Genomic DNA, 20,121 nt, shown 5'->3' on the forward strand with positions numbered 1-20,121 from the left:
CGCTGAAGAAGTTTTGTTTCAATCCGGGGACGCTACCTTCTGGATGCATCGTCTCACTCCCACATGTTGGACACGGAAACTGTTCCTTGCCTTCAAGAGAATCATCACACAGTTACAATATATCAACGATGTTAGATGAGACCTGGCTTGTATACGTATACTACTCTCCAAGCAGAGGTTGAGTCGCGCAGATATAGTTGTTGTTGGAAAAATTACACCGGCGCTCCTCTTACAGTCCCGTTGTAATTTTTCCGACTACTACTATATCTACGCGACTCAACCTCTGCTTGGAGAGTAGTATACGTATACAAGCCAGGTCTCATCTAACATCCTTGATATATTGTAACTGTGTGATGATTCCCTTGTAGGGAAGGAACAGTTTCCGTGTCCAACATGTCGGAGTGAGACCATGCTTCCAGAAGGGGGCGTCGCTGGGTTCAAAGACAACTTCTTCATCGTGAGCTTGAGTGACACCATTCGGTCTCACAAGAGTTTGCTTAGCAAGGGAAACGACAAAGTGTCATGTGACCTCTGCGATGAAGGACTGGCCGTACAAGGCTGTGTCGTCTGTGAGGAGTTCTTGTGCGAGGAATGTTCTCGCGCCCACCGCCGCTACAAGCACACACGCGACCACGAAGTCGTCAACATGGCAAAGCTGAAAGAGCAGCTGATCACCAAGATGAGGTCGTTCAAGTCGAGTTCGCTTCCAGTATGTCCGAAACACCGGGACGAGAAGCTGAAGTTTTACTGTGAGCAGTGCAAGCACCCCATCTGTCGAGACTGCACGGTACTGCAGCACAAGGATCACAAGTATGGCTGCTTAGCAGACGCCGTGGGGGATGTGCGGGCAGATATTGAAGATAGACTGGAAGCCGCCATGCAGAAAATCATTGAAAATCAAGACGTCGAAAGTATGATTACATGGAAGCAATTGGAACTAGAGGACAACAGCAAAAAAGCTGCAGAAGACATAGATACCGCAACAGAGGAAGCAATCAAGTATTTGAGACGCAAGCAGGTTGAACTGAAAGACAAGTTAGCGACCGTGACAACCGACCGTTCCAAGCTGCTCTCTGCTGCAGCGGACAGTGTTGAGAGCACCTTACTAGTAGGCTGTCTGTCGAGCGCGGTGGACTTCTCGCGGAAAATAGTAGAACACGGTAGCGACTTTGATGTCATGAACGTTCACTCGGACATCACAGTACGCCTCGATCCTCTGCTGAAAGGTCTGACCCCAAACATCCCTAACTGCATCAGCAATGTCGCGTTCAATCCTAGGAGCAAGGATAAGGAAAGCAAGGAAAAAGAAGAAGACATTATTGGCGACATTGTCTTCGAAGAAATGCATGATGGAAAATTGGAAGGAGAAGAGAAAGGGGCGCAAGCCGTGGGAACCTATCGTGTTACGAGCTTTGCAGGCTGGCTTACCCGAGGATGGGTTCCGATGAATTGGAGGGGATCGACGAAGTAGAGGACGTTTACAAGTTACGGTCAAGGTTGAAGAGGTTTACAAATTTTACAAGGCTTAATTCACCTTGAGTATTCACCTTGAGAGACAGCCAGTAGGTACCCGTTAGAGTAATGAGGCTGTACATAGTTAAAAGCTCTATTTATATTAATATTATGGTAGAACTGACTCACTGGGACATGCGGCTTTCTGACATCACTAAATACTATCAGTCACATATTTGTCAGCACAGCATAGTTTCAAATGGTGGGAGAGCACAGAACTATGACAGATTTATGTAAAACAAGCAAGAACTTGACTTTGGAGTATATTTAACATAGTATGATATAGTAGGCTTCTCAAACTCTCCTAGAAAGTTAAACATTATGTTGTGGCAGTTTTTTTATTAAAGTGATTGACAACAGGTCAGTTTACTTTGCTGGAAAGTCAATTCCATATCACCGCAGGATTTTCAGAGAATACTCAGTGCATTTACCTACATATGCTCATTTTGCAACCGCTTTGTACATTCTACGATCTACAGTATTGTCATGAAAATCTTTTTTGGGGTAACAGTGTACAGAATACTTTTCTGAGCCAGGTTGCACAGTCTGCAACCTGGGGCAAAAACTAGGTTGCACAACTTAATATCAAGTTGCACCACCTACAATTCACTAATTTCTGAAAAAAAAGGTACAATACATACATTTTTGGTTGATTATGAAACGGAGCTGCCTCAGTCCATTTATTTCTTCCAAGTAAATTGACGACAAAATCAAATTCTGAAGCTCAAAATCTTCAAATGTAAGTTGCACCCTGTGCAACCTGAGTTTAGAAGTAAGTTGCACCAAGCAAAAAGTGGTTGCAGTGTGCAAGTGGGTATTTTGCATGCTGTTGCTGGGTAAACTGATGAAAATTGGTAAGCTTGCTGGTGATAACCATGTACTAGTATTATGATTGTATCAAAATGGCATAAGTATCCTTATATACTTTGATGATTCAAGAACTTAAACTTGTCACGAACTTGTTACAATTGTTACGTTGATTACATGCAGGGTATTATAAAAAAAAGAAATTCACAAAAAAAAAAAGATACAAATGTAAGCTATCAAATATGTTCGAAAAGAGACATTACAACCTGTGAAAAATATCAGAAATACAGTCACAGGTGTACATTCTTGTAGTTCTGGTATTTCGTAACACTTCTTTGGTGCATGCACTTGTCATTGTAGCCCATAGGGGGATATACAATATTGTATTTAATGTGTCAGTGTGTTTGTGGTCAGCATAACTTCAGAACCTGTGGATGGATTGTGAATTTATCTATTAGTTAATTTGAATAACAAGTAATATCAAGGTCCTCCCTTTGATCCAAGAGTGGCACCCATCTCCCATTCAATGACCCTTGGGCCACACAAGTTTTATTTGCGCCATCACGACAACAAGGAGTAGTCCGCTGATAGTGGTGTGTGTTCAAGTACTACATTATTGTGTAGTCCTCTAAACTACTAAATTTCCCAAATGCTGAGTGATAAGCAGAGAAAGGAGTACTTTGGTGATTTACGATTTTTCTACTCTCCAAGCACAGGTTTGGCTCCTTCTGTTAGTTGGTTGTTGTTGTTTTTAAACGTTTTGTTTTATGCATTTTTATCGGGTCTCCTATTTTGTGCTGTTTTCTTTTGTTTTTGGCTGGAAGACATTTTAGAAAAAAATTTTAAAAAAGCACAAAATAGAAAGCCCGATAAAAACTCATAGCTTAAAACACAGCCGTAGCCGAAACTCTGTTTGAAGAATATAATCTTCAACATATAGGAAAAGGTTGTCTATTTTTGTTTCTTTTACTTAATGATCTCCACGTAAACAAGACCTGATTTCAAGGTGGGACCCGAAAGCCACTCAACTTCTCAAGGTTTCGGGTTACATTGTATACTGTAACGGCATCTCTTCTGCCAAGGTCAGAAACATCATGATGGAGACCAGCTCAATTGCTCACTATGAGCGAAAACTAACTGACCCACTAGGCGAAGCAGGGGTTACATAGGCTATTAGGGAAATTCCCTACTCCTGGGCTATGCGGGCGAGAAAGAGAGTTTTACCGCAACTACTCCCTTTTTGTCGCATGCAACTCCGAGCCAATGAAAGAACTGGGCGGGCGGGCAGCACCTTAGCACCGTAGAGACATCTGGAAGCTCACGATGGTATATTTACCACCATCATGCATATCCCACAGGGCTACCATGGTCATGTATACAGAGGTTGTCCCAGAATACCTCCTAGTCACAGTACGAACATGCCCTGTTCACGCAATCACACACAAAGGCGGGCGTGTTCGGTCAATTGCGCAACTGTGTCACTGTACACAAGTGTATCATGTTCCACTATACCTAACATACAACTGTGTGTCAGAAGTACTCTCCAAGCAGAGGTTTGACTCAGTCTGTTTTTTGACGTTTTTAGTCGTTTTTATCCGGCTTTTATTTTTTTACATGGCCGTGAGACATAAACGTTATAAAAACGACTCAAACAACGTAAAAATAAATCCAGCTGGAGTCTAACCTCTGCTTGGAGACTATGCCCGAAGTACAAATTACTAGTTTCATATAAAGAACTAGTACTATATATAGTTATTGTACTTAGATTATTTAGAACTTCCCAGAATTCCTTATCATCCTGACCTGTTCTTAGCTTGTAAGACCAGGAACGTACATTTAAAGTCTTCTCCGTTCATTCATTAGAATCAATTTTAAATGTCTTAGTTGTGTCACTTTCAATACTAATAATTCTGAAGTAATATCAAAGACAATAGTGTGTAATACAAATATTATTGAACAACGGATTAATAAGTCCACGTAACGTTAGTTTTTATCGTCCAAATCTAACGTTATTTGCATTATATTTAGGTGACCTGGTGACCTGGCTAAGGTTCATAATAATACCCCCCTCCCCCCTCCCAAACTGTCTTGTGCATGTGAAGAAGACAAGGGCGAGGACTTCGTTCATAACTTAGATCTCAAAAGCCGTATTATATCAAAGATCATATACTGTTTCTGCACGGGGCGGTACGTTTTAGAAAGTACCGGATATGCAATACAAACAAATATACATATCGTTTCACCTCTCGGCCTTTTCTTTGCTTGCACTGCATCATGTATTTGTATAAACGTTGATTTATAGGTGGTGTCGGTAACTTGAGTAGGTGCTGCACGTTGAAAAAGGATATACCCCCATGACTCCCATGTTTTACCCCGCAGAGCTCACACGGACCGCACACACGTGAATCCGCCCCGTCCCACGCGCACGTGTCCCCGCAACGTCACACCAGTAACGCCACCTGATTGGCCGAGGCTAATTCGATCACGCAGACGAAAAGGGCTCGCCGAAGGCGGGAACCAATCAAACGCATGTACAGGACACCGGCCCACATGGCTACCACGATACGACCCTCGACGATACTGTAAAATGACCGTGATTTGGGCAACTTTATTCTATTTGAGGGGTTTTTCAGTTTTTAGAAATTAAAAAACCTTTACAGTTTAGAGAAACAGTCAAAAAACTTTATAGCAACTTTTCTAATAAAGTAATAAAGATTCTTATTTCTAACGAAAAAATCAATTTTATAATAACTATATGCTTTTTGTCTCAAAACATGTGACATAGAAAACCCTTTTTCTGTCCTAAGTGGACTTTACCGTTTCTGGCACATCTTATGAGAACGAATCTTGGCATAGCATACCATCCTCGGAACAGGTCCAAGAACGCACGTGTGTGTGAGAGCGAACTACATATCCGCCACAGTTTTAATCTATTTATAGGTAAGTGGAATGTTTGTTCATTTGTTTGTTTTTCCCTCATGTTTATACCTAGATTACAATATAATTATCAGGCGCCCGATGTCTTAAAATTTCATGATCTTTCATTGACCGAAATTTCGGAATATTTTGGTGACACATAAACTTTGAAAATATAGATGATGGTATTCACAAGAGAGATGTTTTGCATGTGTTGTGTGTACGTTAGGTCCGATCTTGTGCGCAGTCGTGCGATTGACGTACGATATATTTTTGTCCTGCAATTGTAATCTTCAGTGACACAAACACACGTACCTTACAGTCTACCAGACTATACTATACCGTAAAGTGGGAAATGTTCACTTGTTTTAAATTTCGCAGTGGGTAGAAAATTGAGTGTATACTCTCGGTTATTTTTGCGTGGTTGATACTGCTAAATGCAGAGTTTTACTGTAAATGGCTTTTATTTCGAGATGAAGCCGTTACCGTGAAAACCTCGAATATAACGTTAAAACAATCACGAATATTTTTCCATTTACAGTAAGACTACTGTCACAAAGTAGCGCTGAAATGGGCGATTTGTTGCCGTAAACATATACAAAACGGAATGACAGTTGACGTTACATCAAGGAAATTGGCTATGTATTCATACATTTTTTTTCAGTTGTATTTTCCTCTCTCTCTTTTTTTCTTCTTTTAATCCTATAATTTACCCATTGTGTGTGGTACAATGACCCAACGTATCATGTTGAACACTAGCGACATTATACAAAGAACGCAGTTCATGATTTTGTGTTAACGTTATATCTAAATATTTTCCCTGTTTTTTGTTTTGTTTTTTGCTGGTAGGAGTTCGCTTCTCTTGTTGTTGTTGTTTTAGCAATATTGTAGTTTACTTTGTATGGCTATTTATAGCTTAGCTAAAAGCCGTTAGAAAAATGCATACCTAACCGAAGACTTGATGAAGCTTTATACTCTCGTTCGATGTTGACACAAACATATAACGTTATATGTATGTAGCTCAATTCGAATTTTCGGTCTTTTGCTTTTGCATGCGGTCATGTATACTAGCATGTGAATAAGACAAGGACGGGGATTTATGGTGGGAAAAACGAGAGAAATAACTACACAAGTGGGATTCGGTTGCCTGGTCCGTAGAAAATTTACTGTGATTGTTGAAACTTTAGCGTAATCACTAGGGGTGGCAAAAGACATCTCAGCATAAAAGTCTGCGAACATAAAAATCACCCTACCATGCGCCCAACGAAGATACGAACGTTAGCACCCTCTTCGTTAGTTAGCCCCATATATATCTAAACCAAAAGTTTCTAAACGTCATCCTGGGAGGCCTTCTTTTGAAAGCTATCGTCTGTTATTGGTTGCAAGGTCATATGATGCAAGGTAATATGACACACTGTGTCCTTCAATAAGGACGAACGCTGACGATGGAATATAAGAAGGAGGCCGTTGTTACTTGGGTGGGCAGTAAAGCTAGTTCACCTTTATCCGAGGGGGTATCCTATATCCATTGTTTTAAAAAACAGGGTATTTATTTAGGGATATCAAATCAGCGGAAGCGGTTTCAAACAACGGTACTTTGAAAACATTGCAGTATCAAATTATCATCAGGCTTTCGACTTGATATCCCTAAATACATTTATTCAATTCAATTATTTATTTATTTGTTCAGCTGCACATTTTATTTAGACAACGGATATAGGTTACCTCCCAGATAAAGGTGAACCAGCGTTAAGGTGGGGATGCATTTCGCCTTGACTCTTTTGGTCAGTCGGATTGTCTTAGGAACTCTTAATGAAAATATGCCGACAAACCATTCGAATTGGAAGACCTAGCTACGCAACGACAAATGCTATTTATTTGTTTACAAAGTTCGAACTTAGGACGCCAGCATTTGAAGATAAGTTGTTGCTATGCAAGTAACACTATTCGAAGTCAATGCATATAGCATGTGCATTAGCATGCATATATATAGTGTACCATTGCAGCTATATGCCGGAAAAGTATATGTCAAACCCTGGTTTATTATACATGTTTAAGCATGTATTACACAAACTCTCGCAGCCAGGGACTCGCAATAGGGGGTCAGTTTGAGAAGCCACTAGTAGCGCATGCTATTCTCCAAGAAAAGGTTAGGTTTTGGCTTGTTTTGAGAATTTTTTTAGATGGCCATATCTATGTAATTTTGTCAGGTTTCCCTGAATTTTTTGTCCGCCGATCAGAGTTAGAGCCTAACCTCAGCTTGGACGACGATTTAGTCGGACTGTTTGGTCAAGTCGTTGAAGTTGACGTGTCGCACAACGGTTTCTGTTAGCACAGGTGTCTGACCAGATCTGGCGACCAAAAGTACACACGACGTCATTGACACACATACGCCCAGTGTAACGTTATATACTGTCGCCCCAAGTCAAGTGTTCTGTGCACTTTAATTTCAATGGTAGCCGCAGGTGACATCCAAGGACCACGTGCTGAGGGCGTGTCTACACTTCAGTTTCACGTGATCAATCACGTGACACGTCATGAACATTATTTGTCCCCATACCCCGTCCCCAGTAGTACTTTAAACAGGGTATAAAGTCACAGTACTTGACAAATTTTGTAGTCAGTATTCTTCTGTGAGGTGGAAGCTGTGTATTGAACGTTGCTTTGTAATATGACACTCACTTAAAAATCCATGCAGACCCTACCAATGCATTTCCTACACGTGTGCACGCTTCCTTTATCATGTAAAGTTTCGGCATAAATGAGGGCAATAATTTATAAGCACACAAAGAAGGCCAATTGTTCACAAGATAATAGATAACACATAAGAAGACGAGTTTGTCTTGTCACCCCTAAAATTAGTTTTGGAACCTGAATTTTGTCAGACCTTGTCAAACACATTGTTTTCAGCCATTGGCTGAGATTACGCCCGTACTTCATTTGAGTACTAACTTGTTAGTACTTTATAGCAGAATACAAAATGCTTTTTGATATTATGTAGGACTAGTGTGTACTTTATCCTATAATGTGAAGTAGCATTTCTTACTTCCTAAAATCAACGGCCAAATAATGTTCTAATTCACCATCTCATGCGGCTAAAGAATTAGGTAAACTGTAGTCTGGTATCCAGCCGTATTATATAGCTCCCGTGTCATTCGGGAGCTATATAATACGGCTGGATACCAGACTGCAAGTCAACAACACTAACTACAATAACAATTTACCATTCTTATCACAAGACTAGCCTGTGTTTACACAAGAAACTTTTATCAGATAAAAGCTCAGCGTTGTACACAATCTCTCGCTTACCTCGCTAACTGTGTCAATAGCCCCTTCCCCGACATAGGACGGGGGTCATTAACCCCAGTGGTCTGCGGTCATTAACCCCTGCGGTCGGCGGCTATTTTAGTCAGACCAATTACTTCTTCACATCTCCTCGGAGATGATTCAACACCTAAAAATAACGCCTTTCTCACTACACACTTGGGCAAAACTCCTTCCTATAGTAATAATTTCATGATAGCTGACTTGAGTTCCTTTGTATTTTTTCCTCAGGTTGGTTTCTTCCGAGATCTTTTCCAAAACAGAGATGTCTACATCCATGTTCTGGTCGGCATTCTTGGTCATGGTGGTCATCCCGAGTGCCTGGAGTGCCGTCACACTCCGCCAGGTGTCCTCAGTGTACCTACCGCACGGATTTGAGTTTGACGGTACGCCCCTGTATGCCATGGGAGACCACGGCGCCGTAGAACAAATCACTTACGATGCAAGGAACCACCACATATACACCGTAGGTATGTATAAACAAATCGCTTTTTGTTGTTACCCCTGGAACTGTTTATATGGTACTGTTTATAGTTGTGTTTGTGTTGTGCTTGTGTTTTCTTGTGTAAGTGGGTAGGTACTAAGGTCATTTTTGGTCCCCCTAGCAGCGTTGTCGGGTAGTGCAGCAGTACAGATAGACTGACACCCCCTTCTTGAAAGTAGTTTGGTACAATCCATGGACAGTCGTCCTGACGAATTTTCCCTTATTTGGAAGACATAGTTGTGATTGATTAAAGGGTGAAGGGAAAGATCACTACACTAGTAACACTGTGATATCTAGGGCTAATATTAAAGGGCTAATATTAAAGAAATTCGGACGTATATAAGATTTTCTGTTTCTTGCTTCATAACTTAACTATAGCCATTGTAAATAATTATTCTATTGCCCTATATTTGAAACCTTCTTTTGGTTATTGCTGACTGTGTTCTATAAACAGTATAAAAGTCCCTAATTGCACACTCCATATATGCCAATGTGCAAATATCCAGATGGTGCAATGAAGCGAAGTTATCCGGGTGGACCGCACCACCGCGGCATTTTTGGTGCAATTAACAGAACTGTGCGGTTATCCGTTGTTGCAATTAACTGGTTTCTACCGCATCAGCTAAATATGCTTGCCTCCATCTTACCAAACCTCCAGGTGACGCGACCATTCTCAACATAATCGACATCCGGTATCCGAGCGCACCGAGGGTGGTGTTCCGGCAGTATCTGCCAGGGCGCGCTACTGACATAGACTCCTGCGGGAACTACATAGCGGTGGCCTTGCAGGCCGAACCCATCACAAGACCCGGGACGGTGGCCATCTACGAAATGTACGACCCAGTCAATAACGACTTGCGTCTGATCCATACAATTCAAGGTAGGAGGCTTACTTTTTCTGAACATTTTTGTCATTTATATCTTGTATGTCATACACTTATGTTTATCCTCACTAAGGGAAACATATTTCTATATTGTTTTTGCTCCGTTTTTTTTTTTTTTTTAAACATGGTATATGACCTGAACTATACAGGTGGCTATCACTATGGTTACGGGAGGTGTAGCAGACTATGGTGTTTGATTACATAATATGTAGCAAGTGGTAGGACAGAACAAGAGGGGCCGGTCACCATATACATGTATGAATGTGTTTTGAGCAAGGATAAACCAAGGCATTTTACCTCCTTGGATAAACAAAGCGGTAGTTTGTGATAGTATACCGTCATATAAGGGCAATATCTGCTTGCAAATGTTACATTTCTAGTTGAAGTCTTATTGCTTGAAAGTTGTATTATCACCACAGAAAAATAGCTTTTTTTGCAATTCAGACAGTATAAAAATTGTGTATCTTATTTTATGATTTTCATCCACAGTTGGCCCCCTACCGGATATGCTGAAGTTCACCAAGGACTGCCGAAAGTTGGTCACGTGTAACGAGGGCGAACCCGCGAACACCGAGTCGGGAGACATCGTGGATCCCGAAGGCTCGGCGACGATTATCGAGTTCAGGTCGGGTTTCCTCGCCAACGAGATCGAACCCATCGTCCGGACAGCAACCTTCCACAAGTTCGAGCAACAGTAAGCAATTTCTCTGTTTGTTTGTTTACTAGTTTGTTTGTTTGCTTTGTTTTGCTGTAGCATTATGACCAATAAAAACAAGGAAAGTTCCATTTCTAAAATACAGAGAAAGGTATGGAACACAACAATCTCATTAATATCTTTAGTCGGTCATGTTGTCTAAAGTTTCTGTCAATCAATTTTGTGGGGGGATGAACCATCTAATATTTTGATGAATACAACATTTCCAAAATAACGTATTATTCGTAGAACGTAGATTTGCGTCGACAATCTGTTTTGAATCAAATTCTGCCTAAAAAGTAAAGAAACAAGACACAGGCATGACCAGGACAAAAGAAACAAAAAATGTAGTTTCGCTGAAGTACCAAGGTCAGCCGCATGAGGGCCTTCACCATCGTGCTCACATCACCCCCCCCACACACACACACACACACACCAATTATTATCACAATCCATACAGAGATTCATACGTTATTGCTATAGACACACATACACACAAAGAAACAAACCAAAACTTACATTTCATGTAAAATACCTCAAGTTTTCATGGTGGTAAAAAATCTTTTGTTTTGTTTTTACGCAGTGCTTACAGGTATCAAGCGAAGGGACTAAGGTGGTTGTTCCCGGAAGTGACGCATGGTCCAGAGAACAACACCGGGGTGACCAGGTTCAGCCTGTCGCAATCCCTGGAGCCGGAATATCTGGCGTTCAGCCACAACGAGACCAAGGCATACGTCGTGCTTCAGGTAAGACCACAAAATGTCGTGTACTCCGGGAGGGAGGTTCACCTCTGATGGAGGTACTGTTTTTGGTTATGTAGTACTTTGTACCTATGACTCAAGATCATTTTGGTGGGTTTCAATTAATTGTGCTACGTCAAAAAAAGGTAGTTACTGAGGTTTGGATGAAGCATGACGATTTGTGTCCCACTTGCAGTAATTTCAGGTACTGTAGTATTATGGGTCGACATCCTTTTCCTGACCTTAGTGTGGTATACATGACATTTCACCGTGGACATTTTATAGTTCACGGAAAGCTATTATGGGCCGGGATTGATATACTAGTAGCCGGGATTGAAAAAGAAAGGATGATCAATATAATCTGTTATGGCTAAGGCTATGGCATTTATAAGTGTACAAAAACTTTTGTCTTTGCCTTTAATTTGTTAAAGAGAAATTCACGATTAAGATTGTTTATCAACAAGATGGATGTGGCCCTCGTGCCTTGTGATACAAAATAATGTTGTGCTATTGAGTCTATTGGGAGCTCCTACAACTGTTAAAACGTCATTGGGATGTAACCACTGAACGTTAAAATATTGTTAATCTGTGCTACAGGAAAACAACGCCATAGCCGTGCTCGACATGGAGACTGCGAGTTTTGAAGAAATCTACCCCCTCGGGTCCAAATACTGGGGCACAGCGAGCCTGGACACAAGCGACGAAGATGGAGGTAAAGTTGCAAGGCTGGTTCAAACAGGCTCTCGCGTCCTGTTTTCGGTTTCTTTCTCTTCTTCCTCTCCCTCTTCTCCAAACAAATTTTGAATGTCAACAACCATAGTTACTTAAAAATTGCACGCCATTCGGTTACATCATGTAGCATTAGAACAGAGCTGGAAGAGGTGGACACTATAGATGAGACATGTGTTTGTTCTTCTTTTCTTAACCTCCTTGGTTTGAGTACTACAATAAAGAAACCAGCTGTTTGCGTTTGTTAGACTTAGACCATGTGTATAGGTTAGACTACATATTTGCTTGCAAATGTTTTACGTTTTAGTTACCTTCGGGGTATTGTGTAATATATGCTGACTTTCCTCCCTTACCCCTTGTTACCGTGTAGGAATCAACCTCCGTGAGTGGCCGATCTACAGCATGTTCCAGCCGGACGGGATGAAGAGCTTCACCCACCGCGACAGACACTACATCCTTACCGCTAACGAGGGCGACAACAAGAAGATCCAGATAGGCGGGGAACGATTCACCGACATTGTCAAGGGGAGAGATATAATGAAAGGTATTGAGAGAAACGTACTTATTAACTGTATAATTAGTGCTAGTCGCCAAATTTCATCGGACAATTGGCGAATCGGCGCAAATTTCAGCATGATATCACTACTTTTTCCTCAGATGTTTGAAAGATTTGAAAAAACCATGTCCATGACGTTCGAGGCGCGGTAATTTTGTTTGTAAAAGTCACGTGTTTTTACAGGCCACATGGAAAAATTGGCGCAAATTTGTAAAGTTGGCGCAATTTCATTGCGCAACTCGGCGGAGTCTGTTAAGATGTCTGCTTTAGTACCTGCTTCCGGATCCATCCATGCATGTGTGTGTGTGTGAGTGTGTGTGTACGTGTGTGTGTGTATGTGTGTGTGTGCGTGTGTGTTCAAATGTGTGTGTGTGTACATGTGTGACACTGTACGTGTTTCCAGTGTACGAGTGCGCATGTGTGTGTGTGTAATTATAAGTGGGTTCCTGTGCACGTGTGACTTTGTGTCCTAAGTGTTTGCGAATACAAAATCATAGCCTTATCCTTCTTCACTCAAGAAAAAATGTCTTGTCCTCATCACACAGACTCCCTTCTCGGAGCCGACTTCACCTCCACCCGCGTGAAAAGAGCTCTGAGCGACGAGACCGAGCTCGCCTGCACCCACTTCAGCACCTTCGACGGGAAGGACCGATGGAACCACGAAAAGTTCTCGGCACTCCACGCGTTCGGGGGCCGAGGATTCTCCGTGTGGGACGCGGAGGACCTGAGCCTGGTGTGGGACAGCGGAGACGACGCAGAGAGGATGATCTCCAACTACCATCCGGACATCTTCAACTCCTACTACAAGGAGTCGGCCCTCGACAAAGACATCAGGAAAAACTTCGACAAGACTTCATGTAAAAAGGTGAACACACATTAAAATCATGAAAATAAAAACCTATATACCTAACCAACAATAAAGACATGAAATTAAGTTCATCTGTGACGGTAGTCAACATGATACACAAAAAAAAGCGCTTACCAACAAGCTTTCGATCAGTCCTCTGATCCTTATCAAGTTAGAATCACCGGAACGGAAGTGTGACGTCAGCAAATGGTCAAAGTGGGACTTGTTGGGACTTCTGATAAGAACCAAAACTTAACTTGAAGTCGAGGTAAAGACTAAATAAGGTATAACTACAGCCTTCGTTCCTAACGTCAATGTATAACGTGAATGAAAGATATAATTTTCCCCATATCTTTAGCCTTCACAACTTAAAATCTTGTTTTCTTTCATATTATTTTGGCGACGCCTCAGGGGCAAGCCTAAAAGTATGTACACATCTTTTCTAGGGACCAGAAACGGAGGCTGTTGCGATAGGCTCGGTCGGAGACCAGACAGTTTTGTTTGTAGCAAACGAGCGATCCTCCACCATCATGCTGTACACCCTGCCGGACACGGACCTCATTTCACCGGTCTTCCAGAGCATCTACTGGCCAGGAAAACTTACCGGGACCTGGCGGGAAGCGTACGAGTCACGCACGGTCGGCGATGTGGACCCAGAAGACCTTAGGTACATCTAAAATCAAGCACTCTATCTTCGCAATCGCTCACCGTCAATAGAATTAAAATTAAGTTGATATCTCCATGAATGGTTAATCAAAGTAAACAAACAATCAAATGCGTCGCGAAGCTTATTCAGTGACCTAGTATCTAGGTACGTATTGAGCACTGGGGCTACTTCTGTGAGTAGGTTGTGATAGAAAAGTGTTTCCAAACTCTTTGTGCTCTATATCTTGCTGTAGCTAGTTTAGAGATCACAACAGAAGCTTCTTGTCGAATGCTACATCACTCGCATTTTTACCTTCTTTTTTTTCTGTACTACAGATTCGTTTCCTCAGAAGACAGTCCTAACGGCAGACCGCTTCTCCTGGTGGCCGGCACAGTAAGCGGGACAGTCAGCGTGTACGAGGTCTACGACGACACCGACGTAACGGTATGTTCCCCACATCACTGTTGTTCTAAAACTAAATCATTGGCCATTGGTATATATGTTCTCATAATATTGTACAGGCTATTTTAGAACACAGCATGAAGCGCTTACCAACAATTTTTTTTGATCTTCTAAAGTTGAAATGACCTGTTGCTTAATATGTCACCTGACCTGAAAGTAAGTGTGAGTCAAAGGAAGGAAATAGAAATAATTGGTATCGGCCCCCCTACTTGGTTGGGGGATGGTCGATATGAATATCTGTGGCCAATTTTCTCCTCTGCCGGCTAAACTCCTTCCCCAGCTTATGTTATTGTCTTATGCCACGGAGGAATCTGCTTGGAGATTAATGAATATCCTGTTATATAGTTAGCAATTTTTTCAGATATTATTTCCTTCCTAGTAGATTACTTCACGATCACACCAATATTGCTTTGTCTCCATAGGCATCCGCTGGTCTGGTGCTGCCCGGTATCCTAACGACGTACCTCACCGCGATCGCCCTCACCGTGTACACCGTGCAGTAGCGACTCCTAGCGAGATGATGACGAAACGTAACCGTCCAAGACGTTGTTGCTGGTCTTCTCCCTCACAGTGCCTTTATGTTAACGGCAACTGCTCTTGCATTGGGTCCACAAATGTCATGTTTATAAACAGGACAGAGAGAGGGAGAGGAGAGAAACAGAGAATTTACCCCCTATCAAATTTTCACTCGCATAGCCTATGAAGTGAATATTTTATTATGCACATTCGCACAAATGCAACGCAACAACCGCAATGCATATGATGTTTGCACATACTTTTGTGTGGCATTTTCTTTAAAAGTTGCTAGAAAATATTGTTCTGAGATCGGGGTGGGTATATTGTATGCTAAATGTTCTTTAGGGCTAAATATGTGTCTATTTCCTTTTTGTTGTCAGAAGGTCTTTATTTATTAATTTTACAGTGGCCCAAGGTCACTTGTGTTTTTTTGTTGTTGGTTATTTCATATGCATAATACTATTTTCATTTTTTTGTCAGTTGTCATGTTTACCTTGAAGTTCACAGTAATGTTTTTCCTTCGTACTTCTTCTCCTTCTTCTCCAAACAAATACATGAAAGGTCAATGACCTGGGCCAGACAGCTGTCACCATGGTGACCGATAGAGTAGCAGACTCCCAGTGGTGTTCAGTTACATAATGTAGCAAGTGGTAGGACTGAGCTGGATGATCTAGTTACCATGTATACAATGATGAAGGTGTTAGAGCAAGAATGAAAAACAAAACGTTAACTTGATAGGCTAGACCTTATAAAGGTAATGAATTTGAATTATGAATTTGCTTACAAGTGGTACCTTTCTACTTTAGCTTTTACTGATTCTCAACGATCGCAAAGAAACGCTAAAAATACCGTGCTTTGCGCTTAGCAACACATTCCAGTTTATATTTTCGTTATACAGCTTTATGAATATTTTTATACCAGGATAGAAGTAAGCTGAAGAGCCATTTCAATGCTGTTGTATGTTGAAAACAATCCATCCAAAGTTAACGAATTTGAGTTACAGTTTTCACCTTACTCTAAGAAGGCTGTAAAAGTTGCATTTGCATTTGTCTTGTGTTTGGATGTAGATAATCAAAGAAGATAACTTTACGTTTGGGACCGCATTGTAAGCAGCGACACCTATACCTGCAATATGGAATAGCACCCAAACTCAGACTGTTGATTGTATATAGTCACTGGTTGTGAACCAACAATCTTGTTATTAATTCATTTGAATGAAAAATTGCTATAATATGTGCCTGTGGAATAGTGGTACACGCCTGTAGATTGTTTTTGCTGAAGTGAATAAAATAGAAAATCACGCACTTTCATTAGTGTTTGTTTTTTCTTTTTCTTTTATATTACAGTAGACGCCAGTTAATTGCACATCGGATAATCGCACACTTCTGTTAATTGCACGAAATCCGCAAATCCCACAGCGGTACGGTCCAGCTTAAGAACTTCGCTTTGTTGCACCATTCGGATAATTGCACGAAACACACTGGCAAATGCGATGTGCAATTAAGCGGCTTCCACTGTATCTCATATAAACCAGCTACATTCCATGATAGAAATTTTAAACACGTACGTGACATATTCAACTAAGAAAGAGGAACATTTTAAGTGAAAATTTGCAAAATGAAAAATTTAGGCCTATTTTTCATAATTAATGCAAAATAATGTAATTCCACGAGAATTCCATACCTCTGGTATTTATTTCTTGACAGTGATAATCGTTTTATATTGATTATGCAAATAAGCATCCTATTTGCATAATGAATCAGAAAGTGTAAGATAACGCTTCTCTTTCAAGATATGACCGTCGTACATTCAACAACCTGTGTTATTTGAGAAGAGGAGAAGATTAACTGATATATGAATTAAACTTTAAACCTTTTCAGATTGACCTACTTATACGTAAGGCCTGGTTGATTCGGCCCATCTTCCTCAATAGGAAACGCCGTACCACCTACTTTTAAAAAAGGTGGCAAATGATCACCAATGCCATGTTGCCTCACTTACTCAGAGATCAATTCACCTTATCAAGCTCTGTCACATGCTGTTTACTCTGTGGCTACAGTTTAACGCAGCTTGAGATTGTGCTACAGCAACTGTGAAAAGGGGTGCCCCATCGGGAGTTTACTGGTTTATTTCTAAGTTTTTCGGTGACCGGTGCCCAAATCCAACGTGGCCCTGTGGCTACGAGCCTATTTATAAGCACGGGTAGCCCCCCGAATTCCTTTTTAAAAAAAATCAACCCAGGACCAGGCGACAAGTAGACAAATGGGACTTACACAGCACGAAAACGAATATTTAAGCCTACTTTCCGAAATACTTAAATGTAGCCTAAAGGTGGGAAAATATTTCCGCAGAGTTTACGGTATCGTAAAGACCACGTAAAAACCATGGTTTTACATTTCCGTAACCTTTCCGTATTCGTTAAGGCAAATTAAATACATGTGATATCTTTACATAACCTTTAAGCATCCTTATATGTGACGTATAGATGAAACGGGTATTTCTTATGTACAAAAAACATCTACAGGCTTTGAACCGACTATACGTTCACATGCAATCAGTTGAACTTCGCCTTTTTTTAATATTTTCGTAGTTCTCTAAGGTGAAAATTACATATAGAAGATAATATCTTTTCATTGCATTTCCGTTATATTTGATCTCATTTTACATACTCTTATTAGTATAGGTCTATGGAGACCGCCCCCCCCCCCCCTTTTATGAATAGGTGAAAAAAAAAAATGTCAGAATGGTAGCGTTTATCTTTATTTTTAAGAAGAGGCATTACTTTTACCAAATTAAGAGTATTTTCCGCTCAATATACCACATGCGCCTCTCACTAAAGCAGCGGCTTGAACTGATTAGCTCCTTTTGTGTTAGCGTGTTAAGTTAAACCAAGAAAAGCAAATCTCCTCCTGTGTGAAACCTACATATAACAGATAAAGTCTTTCCGATGTCATTCCGTTACATTTGAGCTGACTTTACATAATATAGGTGGGAAAAAGATGTCGGAAAGGTAGCGTTTATCATTACTTAAAGAAGAGGCATTGCTTTTACCAAATTATGTGTTTTATCCTCTCAATATACCACATGCGCCTCTCACTAAAGCAGCGGCTTGAACTGATTAGCTCCTTTTGTGTTAGCGTGTTAAGTTTAACCAAGAAAAACAAATCTCCTCCTCTGTGAAAGCTACATATAATCGATACAATCTTTCCGATGTCTTTCCGTTACAATTGAGCTGGGATGGAATATTAATTACCAACATCTACTTTTTTTCACGTATTGATGAATAATATCATACAAATCAGGTCCATATTTGCATAGTCTATATCTAATAATGTTCCTTTACCCTGAATCAAATCTTGTGAAACACATTTCACAAGGAAGACTAACTTAAGTTGGAATGACCTATTAAATTTACCATTCAACCGATGATATTTTTAACAGTCCACGCTTACACAACATATTTGAATCCACAGTACTAACAATTTAGACAAACGTACTATATACACGTACGAACGCGCGCGCGCACACACTCACACACACACGCACGCACACACGCACGGACGCACACATACACACTCACCAAATGCATAGTTAAGTAGATAACTTTTGAAATGCCGCATCGTAATAGGTTATTTAAACCTCGCCCGCCATATTTTCGTAGCACACGGAAACGCACATTTCCTTTGCCACCCCTTCTCTGAAGAAAATGTCTGCTGTCAGAGTTTGTGCGAGTGTCAAGGCGACAACACGCAGCGTCTCTATACTGTAGTCAGACAGACATTTCAAGCCCAACTTGTGCGAAGGATTTCAGCCACTTTTGAGAACACACGTGTCCATTGTCTAAGTTTGCTATGTGGCTATAGAGCCCGTGTAAGTTATGATCTCTGAACATGTTTTTGTGCATTGTTAACTATATTTTATCTTGTCTTTTTCTCTTTATGTAAAAGTATTATATTGACCGTCCCAGAAGAGCCCAGAACACCACCTGTAGATGCCATCTGTTGTGATTACTACAACAGTAGTCTGTGGGTCAATGTCCTTTGCGGATACGTAGTGTGTTTTTGTTGTGCAGTCAGTATTTTCAAAGTATTTCTCCTTCGTTCGTTTGCAATTACTCCACTGTAGTTTCAGCTGTCTTTTTGTCTCCATCTATGAGTCTATTTTGAAAATAAAGTTACGTTTACATTCTACGTGTTTTCTTTGGATGCCAAACAGACATGTTTAATAGCCCGGGGCTTTGACATACTTGGGCAACATCTCTGTTTATGTTCTGCTCAAACCAACAGCGGGGGTCACTGACATTCAAACTGCATCAACAGAACATTTGCTAAGGCCACAGCAAGTACATTTTGTGGATGATATCCTATACAGAATGCAAAAATAATGTGATTGAAAAGAATCTAAAAGATGGCTAAATTTTCAAAGTAGACAGCATAAACATCGTAACAAGATTTGAAGTGAGAAAACGTGGCATCAGAACTAACAAGACATTCATTCCATACTTTAAAAAGTGAACTAGTCTACAAGTTTGGTGCACTGGTATAACTTGCCAAGCTGGCAACTAAGTACAGTCATGGCTTCCATATTTATAGTGGCAATTTTACACCAATCCAACAACTTGAAGTTTCAATTCTACAACTTTATTTATGGCTACCTCCCTAGTGTCGCTTCTACAAGTGTGATTATTAGGCTACAACGCAACATGTTTGCCTATTTTAATGGTCTGTCTGACCATCCCCGAAGAGGAAAAAAATTCTATTTTTCCTGAAATTAATGAGCGCGATGATGACATCCATAAGAAGTGTGGCAATAAAAACTACTGCCATGGCGACGTTTTTTTTAATTGTTTATAAGTATTGATTATTGGACATAAGAATTTTCTTTTGCACAACCAGTTTTTCTCACCAGTTTGTTGTTGTAGGTGGGTTGTATTTGTGTTCTATCCTTTCGAGGAAAGTCGTGTAAAGTGCTTTTCCCAAGGGCACAAGATCGGTAACACGGCAG

General features: G+C 40.8%; 2 protein-coding genes across 2 annotated transcripts in view; both read left to right on the forward strand.

Moving 5' to 3' along the window:
* The window catches only part of LOC118407434 (E3 ubiquitin-protein ligase TRIM56-like), a 2,944-nt gene extending 1,078 nt beyond the window's left edge, over positions 1-1,866 (forward strand). Inside the window, exon 2 of the mRNA XM_035807909.1 lies at positions 369-1,866. Coding sequence (XP_035663802.1) covers positions 369-1,471 — 1,103 coding nt within the window. The 3' untranslated portion in view covers positions 1,472-1,866. The remainder of the gene's footprint in view (positions 1-368) is intronic.
* A 3,319-nt stretch (positions 1,867-5,185) lies between these two features.
* LOC118407446 (mesenchyme-specific cell surface glycoprotein-like) lies at positions 5,186-16,422 on the forward strand. The gene is made up of 11 exons (XM_035807923.1): positions 5,186-5,259; positions 8,791-9,029; positions 9,702-9,923; positions 10,417-10,621; positions 11,205-11,367; positions 11,959-12,073; positions 12,461-12,634; positions 13,192-13,511; positions 13,940-14,160; positions 14,475-14,583; positions 15,024-16,422. Exons 2-11 carry the CDS (start codon positions 8,825-8,827, stop codon positions 15,102-15,104), a joined length of 1,815 nt encoding a protein of 604 aa, XP_035663816.1. The 5' UTR covers positions 5,186-5,259; positions 8,791-8,824; the 3' UTR covers positions 15,105-16,422.
* Positions 16,423-20,121: the final 3,699 nt, after the last annotated feature.

The sequence above is a fragment of the Branchiostoma floridae genome, unplaced genomic scaffold (assembly GCF_000003815.2).
Source record: "Branchiostoma floridae strain S238N-H82 unplaced genomic scaffold, Bfl_VNyyK Sc7u5tJ_1342, whole genome shotgun sequence".
Classification (NCBI taxonomy): Eukaryota; Metazoa; Chordata; class Leptocardii; order Amphioxiformes; family Branchiostomatidae; genus Branchiostoma; species Branchiostoma floridae.

Excerpts from the sequence above, each read along its gene's own strand:
- LOC118407446 (XM_035807923.1), top strand. The coding sequence starts at position 8,825 with ATGTCTACATCCATGTTCTGGTCGGCATTCTTGGTCATGGTGGTCATC. Across the intron at positions 9,924-10,416 it reads TCTGATCCATACAATTCAAG|TTGGCCCCCTACCGGATATG; the intron begins GTAGGAGGCTTA and ends TTTCATCCACAG. Across the intron at positions 11,368-11,958 it reads AGGCATACGTCGTGCTTCAG|GAAAACAACGCCATAGCCGT; the intron begins GTAAGACCACAA and ends TCTGTGCTACAG.